This window comes from Nerophis ophidion, linkage group LG03 (assembly GCF_033978795.1).
Source record: "Nerophis ophidion isolate RoL-2023_Sa linkage group LG03, RoL_Noph_v1.0, whole genome shotgun sequence".
In the NCBI taxonomy this organism is placed as follows: domain Eukaryota; kingdom Metazoa; phylum Chordata; class Actinopteri; order Syngnathiformes; family Syngnathidae; genus Nerophis; species Nerophis ophidion.
The window spans coordinates 31514080-31533179 of NC_084613.1; the positions used below are offsets into that span (position 1 = coordinate 31514080).

At 38.3% G+C, this 19100-nt stretch overlaps 1 protein-coding gene and 2 non-coding genes across 3 annotated transcripts; all 3 read right to left on the reverse strand.

The window, feature by feature from the left end:
* Positions 1-541: 541 nt before the first annotated feature.
* On the reverse strand, positions 542-8646 carry dkc1 (dyskeratosis congenita 1, dyskerin). Its single transcript, XM_061894904.1, has 15 exons — positions 8537-8646; positions 7930-7976; positions 7775-7861; positions 7401-7492; positions 7150-7334; positions 6966-7030; positions 6777-6903; positions 6577-6707; positions 3909-4052; positions 3711-3831; positions 3318-3436; positions 1492-1595; positions 973-1021; positions 781-912; positions 542-715 (listed from the first exon to the last, which is right to left on the reverse strand). Exons 1-15 carry the CDS (start codon positions 8550-8552, stop codon positions 659-661), a joined length of 1476 nt encoding a protein of 491 aa, XP_061750888.1. The 5' UTR covers positions 8553-8646; the 3' UTR covers positions 542-658.
* On the reverse strand, positions 3510-3586 carry LOC133550248 (small nucleolar RNA SNORD83). Its single transcript, XR_009806262.1, has one exon. It is a non-coding gene; the product is annotated as a small nucleolar RNA SNORD83 (small nucleolar RNA).
* LOC133550257 (small nucleolar RNA SNORD17) lies at positions 7562-7751 on the reverse strand. Its single transcript, XR_009806271.1, has one exon. It is a non-coding gene; the product is annotated as a small nucleolar RNA SNORD17 (small nucleolar RNA).
* Positions 8647-19100: the final 10454 nt, after the last annotated feature.

The window sequence follows — 19100 nt, forward strand, 5'->3', positions numbered from 1 at the left end:
CTATGAGTTGTTTGTTCCCTTGGCCTCAGCCTGGACCCCCCTCTCCAGGGTATCAGGCTTAGACCGATTTTTTTTTTTGTCTGATCTTGAATGGGATTGTGCTGAAAATTTTGATTTCCCCTCTAGGATTAATAAAGTATTCCTTATTCTAAGTAGTTTCAACTCAATTTTCAACTTTTATTACTTCCACTATTAAGGATGCAGGAAATACTTGATTTAAAAGGTGAATTAAATAGGTTTACCTAATGCTGAGATTTCACCCAAGGCTATTTTATGTGCTTCTTTTTACATACATAAATGTACATGTTTATGCATGTGATGAATCAGATATGACTTTGACAGTTTAAAAAAATGCTAGTTACCGCAAATAATAAAAATAAAAACAAACATTTGAAAGCACAATGATTATAAATAATTGCAGGATATTTCTTGCCTTGTGGAGATTAATTTTCAATACATTTGAATAAATCCATTAATCTTACAGGATTTACTGTTTTTACAAAATGTTAATCAGGAAATCCTCAATCATTAAACGACCATACAATGAAAAACAGAATATTTTTTATTTACAAATAAAACATAAAATGTATAAAAACTAAATGTACAATTTTCACGTCCCACAATGCTTAGCAGCAAGGTGAGGAGTGGGCAGGGCTTGTCAGTCAGAGTCTTCTTTCTGTTTCTTCTTCTTTTTCTTCTTCTTGCTACTTTCAGGCTGCAACAGAAAGTCCATCAGACGTTTTGCTCTCCGGTCATGTCTTCACCTGTCGAACCACTCACCTCTGTCTCAGGCTCCGCCCCCGCATCCTCTGGCACCGCCTCCTCAGGGCCCTCCTGTTTCTTCTTCTTCTTCTTCTTGTCTTTGTGCTGGGAAGACGGTGTGGCGTCCGTGTCCGCCTCGTCTCGCTTCCTCTGCAGGAGACAGCAAGTGTTGGAAAAGTGCACGCTCATCTTTACGGACAGGTAACTCACCTTGGAGGGTGTGGCACATGGCTCCGCCTCTTTGGAGGCACTGCTGCCGCTGCACAGACAGGAAGAGAGTGAGTGACATTTTAGTGTCAAAAGTCTGAGGCGTGCACGTTGCCGTGAAGGCGGCGTGACCACTTGTTGTCAGAGCAGCTGAGAGTTTGCGAGCAGCAAAGTCGACGAGCTGCTCTGAACTTCCTTCTAGCAGACTGACTCCCTCCCAGAACACTTCAGCTCAGGGCAGGATAACTGTCTGCACCTCTGGTCCACATAGTAGGGGGGATTCATATGGTTCCATTCCAGGGCGGGGTTAATCGTTTGACAATGCAGTCTGCTGGAAATGACGGACAGCGCCACATTACATAGCAACTGATTCTGTGGCAAAAAGGCGGAATTGCCACATTTGCAGAGATTTGTCACCTTTCACGTGTCAGGTAAAGTGCCACAAATGGAGCCATATGAATCCCTTCCCTATTATATACAATACAACATACAGACGTACAACACCTGGAGCGCACATATCACCTGTAGTCCACGTAGCCACTCTTCCACTGGTCAGGTGTGCTGCCGTTAGGTTTGCCATGTTTGTCCAGAAGTCCTTTCTGGATCATCATCTTCTTCTGACTCGCCTGGCAAAACACATTTTACCTCCTCAGTCTCTGACGCAACACTCGCAGTAGTACTACTGCACCAGATGGAATACTCGCAGTAGTACATTGGGTGGTACTGCAAGTACTACTACTGCACCAGATGGAATACTTGCAGTACTGCAATGTGTGCTACTGCAAGTACTACTACTGTGCCAGATGGATTAGGGCTGGGCGATACGGACAAAAAAAGTATCGATATATTTTCCGGTGAAAGTATAGAAATAAAGATATTCATTTTTGAGCGAAATTCACTGAACTTTATGTGAATGACCACTGAACTGTAAACAGTCGGTGGCACATTTATTAACCCAGTTAGTCGAGATGGCTATTAACAGCACAGAAATTAAACTGTTTAGGTAGCACAGAATTACATAAGAAATAAAATAGAAAAATACTTCTACAGAAAATAAAAAACATAGCTGTACAAATACAAAATGTATCAAACTCAGAAAAATAAATTTGCAGGCAGGCACTTTTTAATTCCCAGTCGATGTAAAGGACAGTCACACGTACGGTCTGGGGTCCTACTCGACCACATGTCTGTGGTCATCGCCAAGTAAGTGATTTGACTTAATTGTGAGACTATGATCTTGTTTGTTTCAAAATTATTCAACTATTCAATTTTGAAATACAAAGAGTACAAATAATGAACAAAATGTCAGCTACTGTCTTGTTGTAAAACACCAATAAAAATTAAATGTATTACAGACAAGCTAGATTGTAGCAAAAGTCATCACGTGTCTGCCACAATTACGTGTTCTTAAATGTGCAATTCACCTCTTCCAGTTTTGATTTATGCTTACATGGTAAACACCTCAAATGAATGGGTTATCCAGACGCATACATTTGTCCAAATAGACGCATCGTGGGTTTCCTAGACGTCTCCTACATTGCTAAAATAAAAATCTAAGGAAGATTACTAGTGTTAACAGCCACAAATGGTTCATCTAGTTATTGACATTATTTACACATTACTATGTCTGTTTCAGTCAATACAGTAATTACAACTTGTGTTAACATCCACAGGAAGCACATGAGTTAGCCTACTCTATATATAGTATTTACAACCTTACTAGTGTTCACTACACAGCCACAAATGTTTAATCCACTTATTGACATTTACACATTACTTTCAAAATGATTTAACTATTCAATGTCAAAACAGTAGAAATAATGAACAGAATGTCAGCTACTGTCTTGTTGTAAAACACCAATGAAAATGAAATTTGTTTTTTAAACAGGCTATACTGTAGCATAACTCATCACATTTCTGCCACAATCATGTAGCTCAGCCAACCGCTACATGGGTGTAAAAATAGCTAAGCTACAGAAATTGCTACTTGTTTGAAAAGTAGCAAAGCTACTACCAAGCTACTGGGAAATATATCTTAATTCTATTAAGTTCATAATTTTTAATGGAAAACCGCTGTTTTGACCACTGGATTATCTAAAACCGTACTCAGGAATGGCAAAGAGACGGATCAAGATTTTAACACATTGTAGAACGGAAGAAATTTAAAATAATTTTATATATTTTTAGAGATAAAAAAGACGGATTTCTTACTATAAACTGAAAAAATACATGCCTGCCCAGACATGATCATAGTAAAATATTTGAAGCCTTTTCAATACTGCATACATTGATTTTGATGCATTAATATTTTAGTGGAGTGTTTAGACTGACAGTACTGCAGTACCCACCTTAGGTCCCAAGCCCCACTTCCTGGGGTAGGTGTCTCGCTCCATGATGACCCTCTTGATCTTGGCCACCACGCCATGGTCGCACGTGGAGATGACGGCCGTGGTCATGAGCGCCACAGCTGGTACAAACAGAGGACTGTTAACACACGCATGGAGGGGCTGGGAGCATGCTAACAGTACGTAAGACAACTATGCCATCAGACAAGGATGGTAGATAGCAAGTCATCACAGCCCAGGAGCTCCTGCTGCTACACCTGTCATCATGTGGCACACATTTAGTACACACCCCTAATACACACACGTGCACATTTGGTACACGGCCCCAATTGTGAGCAGGCCACCCCTAATATGCGCACACAAACATTTAGTACACACACACCGGCGCGCACACACCTGTACAGATAGCTTCACCCTTGGTGGTGATGACCACAATGTCCTGGTTGACCTCGATGCCGTCCTCATAGCGGAGGAGGCCAGGCAGCATGATCTTGGCGCCGTAGCAAATAGCGTTGACCTAAGGACAAGTGACCAGGCGGGTTTGTGGTGCATGCGAGCGATGCGGTAGCGGCCCAGCAAAGAAGAAAGACTCACGGCGCTGTCCTTCATCACCAAACGCTTGTACGACACCAGCAGCTTCTCCAGGGGAAAAACAACCCTTCTGAGATACGTCTCGTCCTTGTTGTGGTCAAACTGCCACTGGGCGTCCAGCAAGTCGTGCATGGTCACCAGGTTGTCCTGAGGACACAAGTCAGTACTAGGATGTTTACAACTTCTAAACCAAGTTGTCCTGAGGGCACATGCCAGTAATGAGATGTTACAACTTCTAAACCAGGTTGTCCTATGAGGACATTTCAAAATTGAGAATTTCCTCAATTTTGAGTCGCCTAAAGTTTTATCTTTCACAAATACTGCATTTCTGTGTATTTTAACTCCCACGTGTGATTGTTTTTGTCATGGCAAGAAATAAACCCAATAAGCTTCAGGAGCCACTTTTCAGCAGATGGCTCACTTATAACAATGGAAAGATGTTTTGCACGACATGTAAACGGGCTAAGAAAAAGAACACCTTTACATCCAGGTACACAAATTTTCAAAGATCCAGCCTCACCAGGCACCAAGAAACATGTTACATATTTCCTGCTTGTCTGCTGCCAGACCGTGGTCGAGGAGTGTGGGGTCCTCTATTTGTTCAACCGGACATCCACCATCCTATTAACACTACTTAACATGTTAGCGCTCCCCCTACTAACTTGCCCACTCACTTACACGTCACTCATCCCACATTTTGCCATTCTTAAAGGGGGAACACACGGATGAAATGTTAGAGAAGCCACTGTATTAAATGACATTAAAACTAACTTTCCAAATTTTAAGTTTGTTGGCAATATCCATCCTTTTTCTACCACTTATTCCCTTTTGGGGTCATGGGGGGCACTGGTGCCTATCTCAGCTAAAATTGGGCAGGAGGCGAGGTACACCCTGGACAAGCCGCTGCCTCATATCAGGGCCAACACGGATAGACAGACAGTATTCACACACTAGGACAAATTTAGTGTCGCCTATCAACCTATACACAGGTGCATGTTTTTGGCGGTGGGAGAAAGACTAAGTACTCGGAGGGAACCCACGCAGTCACAAGGAGGACATGCAAACTCCACACAGAAAGATCCCGAACCCAGAACTACTCAGGACCTTCGTATTGTGAGGCAGATGCACCAACCCCTCTTCCATCGTGTTGCCCTTGTTGGCATTATTTGCCATAAAATTATAGATGTGGCAGTCTTTAAATGACTGATGATCTACATAGAGGTGAGAATAATCAATTAAATTTGTCATATGCATCTATGCCCTGACACACCATTATCATTTCATGACGGAAGCAAACAACTTTACACTTTTATACTGAAATTAATACACCGACAACTAAAACTGGGTGACACATATGATATATCGCAGGTTTGTCTCTGTGCGATATAGAAAATGACTATATCGTAATATTCGATACGTTCTCACAGTTGCTTTTAGCTGCGTATATTACACCAATGCCGTTTCTCACTCCTTCTCGTCTCTTTCTAACGGAGACGGAAAACAAGCCCGCCTTGTTAGATACGTCACATACTCTCGCGCATGTAGCATCATACGCTCTCGCCAATCAGAGAGGTAGCAACATGGCTAACGTTAGCTGAGGCGGGTCGAGCAGAGCGGAGCTTGTGACAATATAAGAGAGATGGTGTGAAACTGATCACAAATGGAGGAAGAACAATAGCTACACAAAATAAAGAGCAGGGGGTCCATCATCTGGCGGTGGTTTGGCTTCAAGTGGGAAGATATTCAGCAGACAACAGCAATATGCAAAGTATGCAGCAGAAGTGTTACTACAAAAAGGTAGCAGCACTACTAATTTGTTCTTTCATTTAAAAAGTCACCCGCGAGAGAATGAAGAGTATTTCATGAATACACTTTTGGTCAATTGACTAAGTTGTGATTTCCCTCTCTGCATGAAAGTTTAAAATGAGCATATATTAATGCAGTATGAAGAAGAATGTTTTAATGTAGACACATAATCAAACTGTTGTGATTATATGCATCAAGTGTTCATTCAAGGCCAAGGCAAAATATCGTATTATATACCGTATATTGCAATATGGCTTAAAAATATCGCAATATAAATAAAAGCCAATATCGCCGAGCCCTACCGACAACTTACACGAAAATATAGAAAAAATACCAGCAGCTGAAAAGTTTACATCCACGGAGGAAAGAAGTGAATATATATATATCACATATGTATAATATGTTTTATGTATTATTACAAGAAATTGAGGCCTATGACAGCCTTTTCCCGAATCACAATATAGAATGTGAGATATGACAAGATAAGGCATACATTAATATTTTTCAACACAGTTACAAAAAAGTGGCACCTCTAACTGTACATCTGGACCCCATTTTAAAGACTTGATTGGGTGCCTGGGGCCCATTTGGAAAATTCCTACAACACTGACATGTCGGTACTAAGAGGTTACAACTCTTAAACCCGGTTGACCTGAGGATACACACGTCCGTACTAAGATGTTACAACTTCTAAACCAGGTTGTCCTGAAAACACAGGTCCACATGTCAGCTCTCAGACGTCAGAACAACTTCCAACATGTGAGACGCTTGATTGCTCTCCCAAAGTTTAATAAACATTCTGACACAGGCAGTCAGAATGAACTCAACACTTTGGTGGGCGATGCCAGAAAAGGAAGTTACCCACCTTCTCTCCCAGGACACCCGAGCGGACTCTCCTGAGCTCCTGCATCTGACCGCCGACCCCCAGGAGGAGGCCCAGGTGGACACACAGGGTCCTGATGTACGTTCCCGCCTCGCAGCTGACCCAGAAGATGCCTGGAAGACAGGCGGTGACATTTGACCCTGCATGGCAGCTGAAACATGCGAACTAGGGTGTGGTCTTACCGAGTCTCCTGTCCGGGTCGTACTCCACCAGTTTGCTCTCATAGATGGTCCGCACTCTCAGCTGCCGCTTGACGGCAGCGATGAGCGGCGGCCGCTGGAACAAGGCGCCCGTCAGCGTCTCAAGTCCCTGTGGACAAGTCACATGACCTGAGCGTCAGAGCACCGTCTCTTGTCTTTGTGCTGACTTACCCTTGCCAACGTCTGCTCGCTCTCGATAGCGTTGTGCAGCCGAACGATTCCCACGTACTCCTTCCCTGCGACACAGCAGAGGAGTGAGGGCAGGTGCTGCGCTATTATTGTAACGGGGCAGCCAGACACGATCCACCAGAATCTGCCTTTAGGCTTCCCGTCGGAAGGCGTCCAGATGACCTACCTGCGCTCTGCTGGGATTTGACCAACCGCGTGGCCCGGTCCACGCACACGATCAGGCAGCCAGTGACTTTGGGGTCCAGCGTCCCACTGTGACCAGTCTTCTCCACGCGCAGAATCCGCCGGACCCACGCCACCACCTCGTGGGAGGACGGGTTGGAGGGCTTGTCCAGGTTGATGAAGCCGGACCTGCGAGGAGGATGAGGGAAGGGGTGACTTCCTGCCAAAGGTGGACGTGGAGTGCAGCGACCTCACCTGACATAGTCTTGAATGTTCCTCTTCAGGGGGTTACTGCCGCTGAGAAGTGGCGTGTAGTGACACGTGCGCACGTTCAGCCTGTCAAAGTTCTGCAGAGAAAACGCAGCATTAGTTCCTATCCGTGCATCACGCACGCCGCCGACTGTGCACTCGCTTGTGTGATCAGAACGTTTCGTTCGTCTCGGCGGACGCCGACAGAGCCACCCACTCATACAAGTCAAGCGCCATCCGGCAGAACGCCGAAGAACAACCTGAAACGCAGAGAGACTCTGCCCCCAGGACGGGAGCAGAATTTCGGGCTCCGCCGGACGTCGCTCAGCGAATGGATAAACAAGTTCATCATGTCACACACACACTCAGTGGGGGGTTACCTTTAGGAGGAGGGGCCACTGAGACGTGTCCAAGACTGGAACTTTGCTTTCTGGTTGGATAAAGAAATCGCCGCTCTGCTGAATTTCCTGTTGAAAACAAATCATTGTAGCCTGACTCTGGCACTACGTGATTAATGTGCACACCTGACACTAACCCCCACATCATCTTGTTTCGACCGTTTCTTCTTCTTCTTCAGGGATGCTGCACAACACAAAACACACGTGACCCTACGTGCCATCGACCAGGTCTAAGTACAACACCAAAATGATCATCAATTCACTTGACTAGACTTTAAAATATAACAGACGCCGTAAGATGCTTTAACTTTGGTGGCAAATAAGCTGAAGTCCACTCCCTTATCGGGAATCGATTCGTCCACGTGGTCTGTGCAGCAACACGTGGTAGATAGCTGCTACATGCTAACGATGCTAACAGGCCAACCGACTCCGACCGACCATTGTCAGCAGACACGTAATGGAAGTCACTCCGGTTGGGATAGATAAATAAGCAAACAGGACAAAAATAGGAAACAAGACAAGAAAACAGACGAAAAGCCGCTTTGAACATCGAAGTAGGACACTGTGTGTAGACGTGTTCTTTTCACCGTTCAAAAATCGATGGCAATCGATTTTACAGGATCGAATTACTTGCTTAACGTAAGTAAAATTTCGATTAGGACCTCAGAAATCAGACAATCAGCTGACAGAGAGGAGAAAAAAGGGTTGAAATGGAAAAAGTCTGTGGAGAACATGAAGACTCACCCTCTACGTCCGCCATCTCAGCTCAAGTGACCGAAGCTTCATTTGGCCCCGCCTCTTCCATTTTCTTAACGTTGCTTTGCTGCCACCAAGTGGTCACATGTTGCAATACAGCGCCTCCCTTGTCATTTATGTAACGATGACGCGTAACATGTATAAATAGAATTACTTCATATTATTACACATGAATAATCGAAGGGATATCAATTTAACACAGTTTTGAAAATGATGAAAATAGCGTTGAATTACATTATTTTACTTTTTTTTTTTAAATAATGGTAATTGTAACGTAATTTATGTAGTACTTTTGTTGTCCATTGCGTTGGCGCATGAGCCGAACGTTAGCCACTTTCGTACCCTACTTCACGGCAGTTTTTCTAAAATATTAACATCCATTCATCCAGTTTCTGTTATGTTATGAACTAGTGACTTAATAAAGACTCCGATTACCTCACATCAATTATTACACTTTGAAATATTTAAAATTGAATATTCTCCACGTCTGTTTGCCATAAAAACACAATTTTCTATGACAAAAAAAGACATAACACAAAGATAAAAGAACAACTTATTTTAAACAGATAGTTCTGAAGTTGCGCCAAAGATTGGGGGGTGCTGAAGCATATCTCAGCTGCATTCGGGTAGTAGGCGGGGTACACACACACACACACATTTATATATATATGTATATATATATATATATATATGTATTATATATATATATATATATATATATATATACATATATATATATATATTTACATACATATATATATATACAAACACGTGTATATATGTATATACATATTTTAATTTTCCTGAAGGAACTCTCCTGAAGGAATAAATAAAGTACTATCTAATCTAATCTAATATATACATAGATCTATATACATATACATATACATATGTATATACATATATACTGTATACACATATACATACATACATATATATGAATATATATTAGGGGTGTGGAAAAAATCGATTCGAATACGAATCAAATCGTTTACGTTCTGGGATTCAGAATCCATTCTCATTTTTTTTTAAATCGATTTTTATTTTAATTTTATTTATTTATTTTTAATCAATCCAACAAACCACTACACAGCAATACCATAACAATATAACAATGCAAAACCAAACCTGACCAAGCAACATTCAGAACTGCAATAAACAGACCAATTGAGAGAAGACAAACACGACACAGAATAAACCAAAAGTAATGGAAAAAAATTAATATTATCAACAACAGTATCAATATTAATTATAATTTCAGCATAGCAGTGATTAAAAATCCCTCATTGACATTATCATTAGACATTTATAAAAATAATAAACAAGAACAATAGCGTAACAGTGGCTTACACTTGCATCGCATCTCATAAGCTTGACAACAGACTGTGTCCAATGTTTTCACAAAGATAAAATAAGTCATATTTTTGGTTCGTTTAATAGCTAAAACAAATTTACATTATTGCAGTCAGTTGATAAAACTTTGTCCTTTACAATTACAAAAGCTTTTTTTTTTTTTTTTTTAAATCTACTACTCTGCTGGCATGTCAGCAGACTGGAGATCCTGCTGAAATCCTATGTATTGAATGAATACAGAATCGTTTTAAATCGGAAAAATATCGTTTTTGAATCGAAAATCAAATCGTATTGAAAAAATCGATATATTATCGAATCGTGACCCCAAGAATCGATAATGAATCGAATCGTGGGACACCCAAAGATTCACAGCCCTAATATATAGATATGTGTATATATATGTATATATATATATATATATATATATATATATATATATATATATATATATATATATATATATATATATATATTCATATACATACAATTACTGATATATATACATACATATATACATACATACATAAATGTAAGTATGTATATATATATACATTTTATACTTCACACACACATATATATACATATACATTCATATATACATACATATATAATCATATATATACATATACGGATATATATACATACATATATATACATACATATATGTATGTATAAATATACATTTTATACTTCACACACATATATATGTGTGTGAATATATACACATTCATATATACATATATACACATATATATATATACATATACATATACATACATATATACATACATACATACATAAATTACATATATACAAACATATACATATATATACATATATGTATACATACATATATACATACATACATTAATTGCATATATATATATATACACACACATGTATATATATACATATATGTACACATACATACACACATATATAAATATATATATACACAAACATACATATATATATATATATATATATATATATATACTAGGGGTGGGCAAATTAATGCGTTAATTACGAGTTAACTCATCAATCTATTAACGCCGACAATTATTTTATCGCACATTTGCGTATGTTGTTCACATGCTTTTATTTTGTTAACGCCTTTTCTTAACAAGATGGCGTCGCCCAGATCGGCTTCGGGGTCGAGGGGCTCTTGGTAAAGATGGAACATTTGGCAAAAATACCGGACAATTCTGCAAATTTCATGGCTGGCTTACAGCGTGGTCACTCCGGGATCACTTACGACCGCCAGACAATTCTGAATGTGGATAGATCGTGCCATTTTGGACTGAATGACGCGTGCCTGCTAGACTGGCTAGCTAGCATGGGAATACTTTGCCGGCTACATCCATCGGCCTGTGAAGCAGCGGACTATATGTGTTGTCTGTCTATTTATGAATAATGCAGACGAGGAGTGTTGGCTGAGTTCTTAACGTTTGCTTTCAGAGCGTGAATATCACAACATACAAGATGCCGTGATGGCGACACAACCTATACCGGGCTACCGCGCATGCTCGTCACTCCTGTTGCATGCTGGGTAGGGTAGTTCTTTTTTTCCCTGGCTCATAACATCACAATGTAGTACCATGTATATGATGCGTTCAGTTTATCAAAGCACCAAGCAAACAATCGGAAAATTCCCATCATATCAATTCCTAGATATGGTCATACTTATTTTAAGTTCACTACGCAGAATAAACACAACATTATTAATATTGCTACTACGGCTCATTTGATCAAAAATTCCCTAAAACAGCCCACTACCTATAATATAGTTTTTTTAAACATAAGATCCCTGATAAAAAAAAAATGTTTCTGCTGTTACCTCAAAAATTGCCTGTTCAGATGTTATGATTGTGGCTCAGAGATTTGTATGTAGATTATATTTATTTTCCATAACAAACAGGATAACTTAAATACCCTGGCAGTGACAATAAGCTTATATGTTTGTATTTACATTTTTTGAGTTGATTTTCATAAAATATGCTATTTAACTGCTACTGTTTAACAAGGACTGATTTAAATTGTGTTTGCACAACAAATGTTTTGGCGCTTTTGTTCATGTGGGAGAATATTCCAATAAAGGTGCACTACAGACTACTTTTGAATTCATTATTGGGCTTTGCATATACAATGCAGTTAATCGCGATTAATCGGAGAAATAGTGCGATTAACTTCGATAAAAATTTTTAATCGTTGCCCAGCTCTAATACATACATATACAGTACATATATATATTTCCATATGAGTTAGGAAAGTGTGTTAGATGTAACTATAATCGAAATACTATGATTTGCAAATCATTTTCAACCCATATTCAGTTGAATATGCTACAAAGACAACATTTTTGATGTTCAAACTGATAAACATTTTTTATTTTCCAAATAATCATTAACTTTAGAATTTGATGCCAGCAACACGTGACAAAAAAGTTGGGAAAGGTGGCAATAAATACTGATAAAGTTGAGGAATGCTCATCAAACACTTATTTGGAACATCCCACAGGTGTGCAGGCTAATCGGGAACAGGTGGGTGCCATGTTGGGTATAAAAACAGCTTCACAAAACATGCTCAGTCTTTCGCAAGAAAGGATGGGGCGAGGTACACCCCTTTGTCCACAACTGCATGAGCAAATAGTCAAACAGTTTAAGAACAACGTTTCTTCAAGTGCAATTGCAAGAAATTTAGGGATTTCAACTTCTACGATCTATAATATCATCAAGGATATCACCACTTGGGCTAAGGAACACTTCAGAAAACCAATGGCACTAATTACAGTTTGTCGCTACATCTGTAAGTGCAAGTTAAAGCTCTACTATGCAAAGCGAAAGCCATTTATCAACAACATCCAGAAACGCTGCCGGCTTCTCTGGGTCCGAGATCATCTAAGATGGACTGATGCAAAGTGTAAAAGTGTTCTGTGGTATGACGAGTCCGCATTTCAAATTGTTTTTGGAAGTATTCGACATCGTGTCATCCGGATCAAAGGTGAAGCGAACCATCCAGACTGTTATCGACACAAAGTTCAAAAACCAGCATCTGTGATGGCATGGGGATGCATTAGTGGCCAAGGCATGGGTAACTTACCCATCTGTGAAGGCACCATTAATGCTGAAAGGTACATACTGTACAGGTTTTGGAGCAACAAAAACTGCCATCTAAGCGCCATGTTTTTCATGGACGCCCCTGCTTATTTCAGCAAGACAATGCCAAGCCACATTCAGCACGTGTTACAACAGCGTGGCTCCGTAAAAAAGAATGCGGGTACTTTCCTGGACATTTGTGTGTATGTATGTATGTGTGTATATCAATTTTTTTATGTTCAAACTGATAAACATTTTTTTTTTGCAAATAATCATTAACTTTAGAATTTGATGCCAGCAACACATGACAGAAAAAGTTGGGAAAGGTGACATTAAATACTGATACATATATATACATACATACACATGTGTCTGAATATATATATATATATATATATATATATATATATTTATATATATATATATATTCAGACATCTGTGTGTATGTATGTATGTGTGTATATATATATATACATTTTTGATGTTCAAACTGATAAACATTTTTTTCTTGCAAATTATAATTAACGTGGGACGGCGTGGCGCAGTGGGAGAGTGGCCGTGCGCAACCCGAGGGTCACTGGTTCAAATCCCACCTAGTACCAACCTCGTCACGTCCGTTGTGTCCTGAGCAAGACACTTCACCCTTGCTCCTGATGGGTGCTGGTTGGCGCCTTGCATGGCAGCTCCCTCCATCAGTGTGTGAATGTGTGTGTGAATGGGTAAATGTGGAAGTAGTGTCAAAGCGCTTTGAGTACCTTGAAGGTAGAAAAGTGCTATACAAGTACAACCCATTTATTTATTTAACTTTAGAATTTGATGCCAGCAACACGTGACAAAAAAGTGTATGTATCAAGGGCGTAGAATTGGGTAGGGACGCTAGGGACACGTCCCTACCAATATCCAGCCGCTACTGTGTAGTCACTATCAATACAAGCGCTGCCCGTAATGCTTAGTCAATGATTATGGCACAGAAAGGGTTAAATATCGGTCCCTGCTAGAAGTCCCGCCTCTAACCTAAATATAGCTCCCTGATTGGTTCCCGCTTTCAAGCGAACTTACGTATGATTGGCTGTCCCCGCTGTCACTCCCTCTGCTTGTAAAAGTTAGTCTACATGCTAGTTGCTAGCGAGGGAGCAGAAGCAGTTAATGCATTCAAGGCTGATCTTTTAAAGCAAGACTGGCAAAATGTTTTTGTGGAGGATATTAATGAAGCATACGATAGATTCCTGGATATATTTCTGACACTTTATGACCATCATTGTCCATTGAGAGAATATAAGCAAATTTCTAAAAAGAGTGAGAAACCATGGATAACAAAAAAAAAAAGGCTTTACAAGGAATTTATTAAGAATCGAACAAAGCAAAATGAGGACAAATATAAAAAGTATAAAAACAGATTGACATGTATCATGAGGCTACAACAAAAAAACTATTATGAACAATTGCTGCATAAACATAAAAATAATATCATTGAAACCTGGCATGTGCTTAATACTATGATTAAAAAATCTAGCAATAAGGATTTTACAGCATATCTGGTAAAAGATGACAACTCAATTATTGAAAATATGGAAGAAATAGCTGAGGAATTCAATAAGTTTTTTGTGAATGTTGGCCCAAATTTGGCAAAAAATATTAATTTAAAAATAAAGCATGAGAAAAAGTTAAAGCCTGTATCTCACATAAACAATTCAATGTTTCTTGGTGGAGTTTGTGAAAGTGATGTGTCAGAAGTGGTCAGAAAGTTTTAAAATAAAAAATCTGTCGATGGTAACAACGTGGATATGTCACTTGTTAAAGAAGTGATGGATTGTGTCCTGAAGCCGTTTACTTATATATGCAATAAATCTTTATCAACTGGAATTTTTCCTGACAAAATGAAAATCGCAAAAGTTATTCCAATGTACTGTATAAAAATGGTGATAAACATATGGTCTCTAACTAGAGACCTGTGTCCTTACTACCTCAATTTGCAAACATTTTTGAAAAATTATTTGTATATAGAGTTGATAAGTTTATTGACAAACATGAGCTATTGAATGAGCATCAGTATGGCTTCAGGAGTAATCCATCTACATCCCTCGCAGTGATGGACTTTGTAGAAAACATAGCTACAGCAATAGAAAAAAAGAAACACACCGTTGGAGTATTTATTGACTTGTGTAAAGCTTTTGACACAATCCATCATTCCTTACTTCTGCAGAAATTGGAAAAATATGGCATAAGAGGTGTTTCGCAACAGTGGTTAAGTAGTTATTCAAGTAACAGATCTCAATATGTGGAAATTAATAAGATTAAATCACAGCCAAGAAGAGTAACTTGTGGGGTTCCCCAAGGCTCGGTATTGGGACCTAAGTTATCTATACTTTACCTAAATGATATTTGTTCAGTATGTAATAAATTAAAATGTATTATTTTTGCCGATGATACAAATGTATATATATTGTTCAGGAGAAGACTTGAAGGAAGTGTTGAGGATAATAGAGGTTGAGTTAATTCAGCTAAAAAAAATGGTTTGATATTAATAAGTTATCATTAAATGATAAGAAAACTAAATTTATGGTGTTTAGTGGTGCAAGGACAAATTGTAAAGCAAAATTAAAATTAAATCAAGTGGAAATTGATAGAGTAAATGAAACTAAATTCTTGGGAATAATAATTGATCATAAACTGTGTTGGAAACCGCATATTGAATATATAAAGGGAAAAATATCCAAATCTATTGCTATTCTTTATAAAGTAAGACACATGCTGAATAAGACATGCCTGCAGATGTTGTATTATTCTTTTATTTTTCCATATTTAACATATTGTGTTGAAATTTGGGGAAATGTTTATAAAACAAACATAGACCCAATAATACAATTTCAAAAAAGGGTCATTAGAATAATACACAAAGCCTGCTACTATGAACATACCAATCCATTATTTATGAGTTTAAATGTATTAAAATTTTCAGACATTGTGTTTTTAAAAACAATGAAAATTATGTTTCGGGTAAAGAACAACAGCCTTCCAGCTTATATTCTCAGGCTATTTCATTTAAGAGGAGAAAACTATAATTTACGGGGGATATCGATTTTTGAAATAAGTAAAGCGAGAACAAATATAAAATACAAATGTATTACAGTTTTAGGAGTTAAATGGTGGAAGAAGCTCAGTGATGAGCTGAAGACATGCACTTCTTTTGTAAGGTTTAAGAAAACATTGAAAGGTGAAATAATTGAAAATTATAAAATATAGTAACAATTACTTTCATCCCATTGATTTTTTTAATTTATTTTTTTACGTTGATGTTCCAGGAAATCTAATCTTCAGTGAAGGTATAGGATAGGCAAATACAAGCTTTGGCTTCAGCCTATTCCTTTTTTGGTCATTCTTTTTCTTTTCTTTGGTGTGTAAATGTGCATAATTGTATGTACATAACATGTACTGTAAAACTGATCACACAAAATGGTTGATTGATTTGATTGATCATATGACCGAAATAAACTTATTTCATTCATTCAGTTCATTTATGTTTATTTACAATGTTGTATTGCATGAATGTATTTCTGATGTTGTTGATGGACAGTAGGCTATGTTAATTGACGGTATGATGCACAGTTGCACTGCAGCCCTACACTAAAGAGTAAAGATGAGAACTCTTCCAAGTTGTCTCCTTTGCTTTCATTTTAGTTGCTTTACCCTATAACATTTGCATGACGTGAAATTATGATTGCTAATGTAAAAAAAAAAAGTAAACTTTCAGAGTGCTGCCTTGGAGCACTTTTGTGTCCCCACCAATCTCAAAATCAAACCTACTCCCTTGGTATGTATGTATGTGTGTGTGTATATATGTATATGTATATATATATATATATATATATATATACATATATATATATATATATATATATATACACAGTGGGGCAAAAAAGTATTTAGTCAGCCACCGATTGTGCAAGTTCTCCTACTTAAAATGATGACAGAGGTCTGTAATTTTCATCATAGGTGGAATTTAGTGGAATTGAATCTGTAATTTTCATCATAGGTAAACTTCAACTGTGAGAGACAGAATGTGAAAAAAAAATCCATGAAGTCACATTGTAGGACTTTTAAAGAATTTATTTGTAAATTTTGGTTGAAAAGAAGTATTTGGTCAAACATTTAAAGCTCTCACTGATGGAAGGAGGTTTTGGCTCAAAATCTCACGATTCATTCTTTCCTTAACACGGATCAATTGTCCGGTCCCCTTAGCAGAAAAACAGCCCCAAAATATGATGTTTCCACCCCCATGCTTCACAGTAGTTATGGTGTTCTTGGGATGCAACTCAGTATTCTTCTTCCTCCAAACACGACGAGTTGAGTTTATACCAAAAAGTTCTATTTTGGTTTCATCTGACCAAATGACATTCTCCCAATCCTCTGCTGTATCAACCATGTGCTCTCTGGGAAACTTCAGACGGGCCTGGACATACACTGGCTTAAGCAGGGGGACGTGTCTGGCACTGCAGGATTTGATTCCCTCTCGGCGTAGCGTGTTACTGATGGTAACCTTTGTTACTTTGGTCCCTGCTCTCTGCAGGTCATTCACCAGGTCCCCCCGCGTGGTTCTGGGATTTTTTCTCACCGTTCTCATGATCATTTTGACCCCACGGGATGAGATCTTGCGTGGAGCCCCAGATCGAGGGAGATTATCAGTGGATAATTGCTCCCACAGTTGATTTTTTCACACCAAGCTGCTTGCCTATTGTAGATTCACTATTCCCAGTCTGGTTTAGGTCTACAATTATTTTCCTGCTGTCCTTCGACAACTCTTTGGTCTTGGCCATAGTGGAGTTTGGAGTCTGACTGTTTGAGGCTGTGGACAGGTGTCTTTTATACAGATAACAAGTTCTAACAAGTGCCATTAATACAGGTAACGAGTGGAGGACAGAAGAGCTTCTTAAAGAAAAGATTATAGGTCTGTGAGAGCCAGATATTTTCCTCGTTTGAAGTGACCAAATACTTATTTTCCACCATAATTTACAAATAAATTCTTTAAAATTCCTACAATGTGAATTCCTGGATTTTTCCCCCCACATTCTGTCTCTCACAGTTGAAGCGTACCTATGATGAAAATTACAGACCTCTGTCATCATTTTAAGTGGGAGAACTTGCACAATCGGTGGGTGACTAAATACTTTTTTGCCCCTCTGTATATGTATTAGGGGTGTGGGAAAAAATCGATTCGAATATGAATCGAATCCATTACGTTGTGCGATTCAGAATCGATTCTCATTTTAAAAATTGTTTTTTTTTTAATCAATCCAACAAACCATTACACAGCAATACCATAACAATGTAATCCAATTCCAAAACCAAACCTGACCCAGCAACACTCAGAACTGCAATAAACAGAGCAATTGAGAAGACACAAACACGACACAAAACAAACCAAAAGTAGTGAAACAAAAATGAATATTATCAACAACTATCAATGTTAGTTATAATTTCAGCATAGCAGTGATTAAAAATCCCTCATTGACATTATCATTAGACATTTATAAAAATAAAAAAAAAGAACAATAGTGACACAGTGGCTTACACTTGCATCGCATCTCATAAGCTTGACAACACACTTTGTCCAATGTTTTCACAAAGATAAAATAAGTCTTATTTTTGGTTCGTTTAATAGTTAAAACAAATTTACATTATTGCAATCAGTTGATAAAACATTGTCCTTTATAATTATAAAAGCTTTTTTAAAAAAAAATCTACTACTCTGCTGGCATGTCAGCAGACTGGGGTAGATTCTGCTGAAATCCTATGTATTGAATGAATACAGAATCGTTTTGAATCGGAAAAATATCATTTTTGAATCGAAAATCGAATCAAATCGAAAAAATCGATATATTATCGAATCGTGAACCCAAGAATCGATATTGAATCGAATCGCTGGACACCCAAAGATTCAAAGCCCTAATATATATATATATATATATATATATATATATATATGTATATATGCACACATATATGCATATATATATATGCCTATATATATATACATATATACACACACACATATACATAGGCATATGTATATATAAAGATATATTAATGCATATATATATATGTAT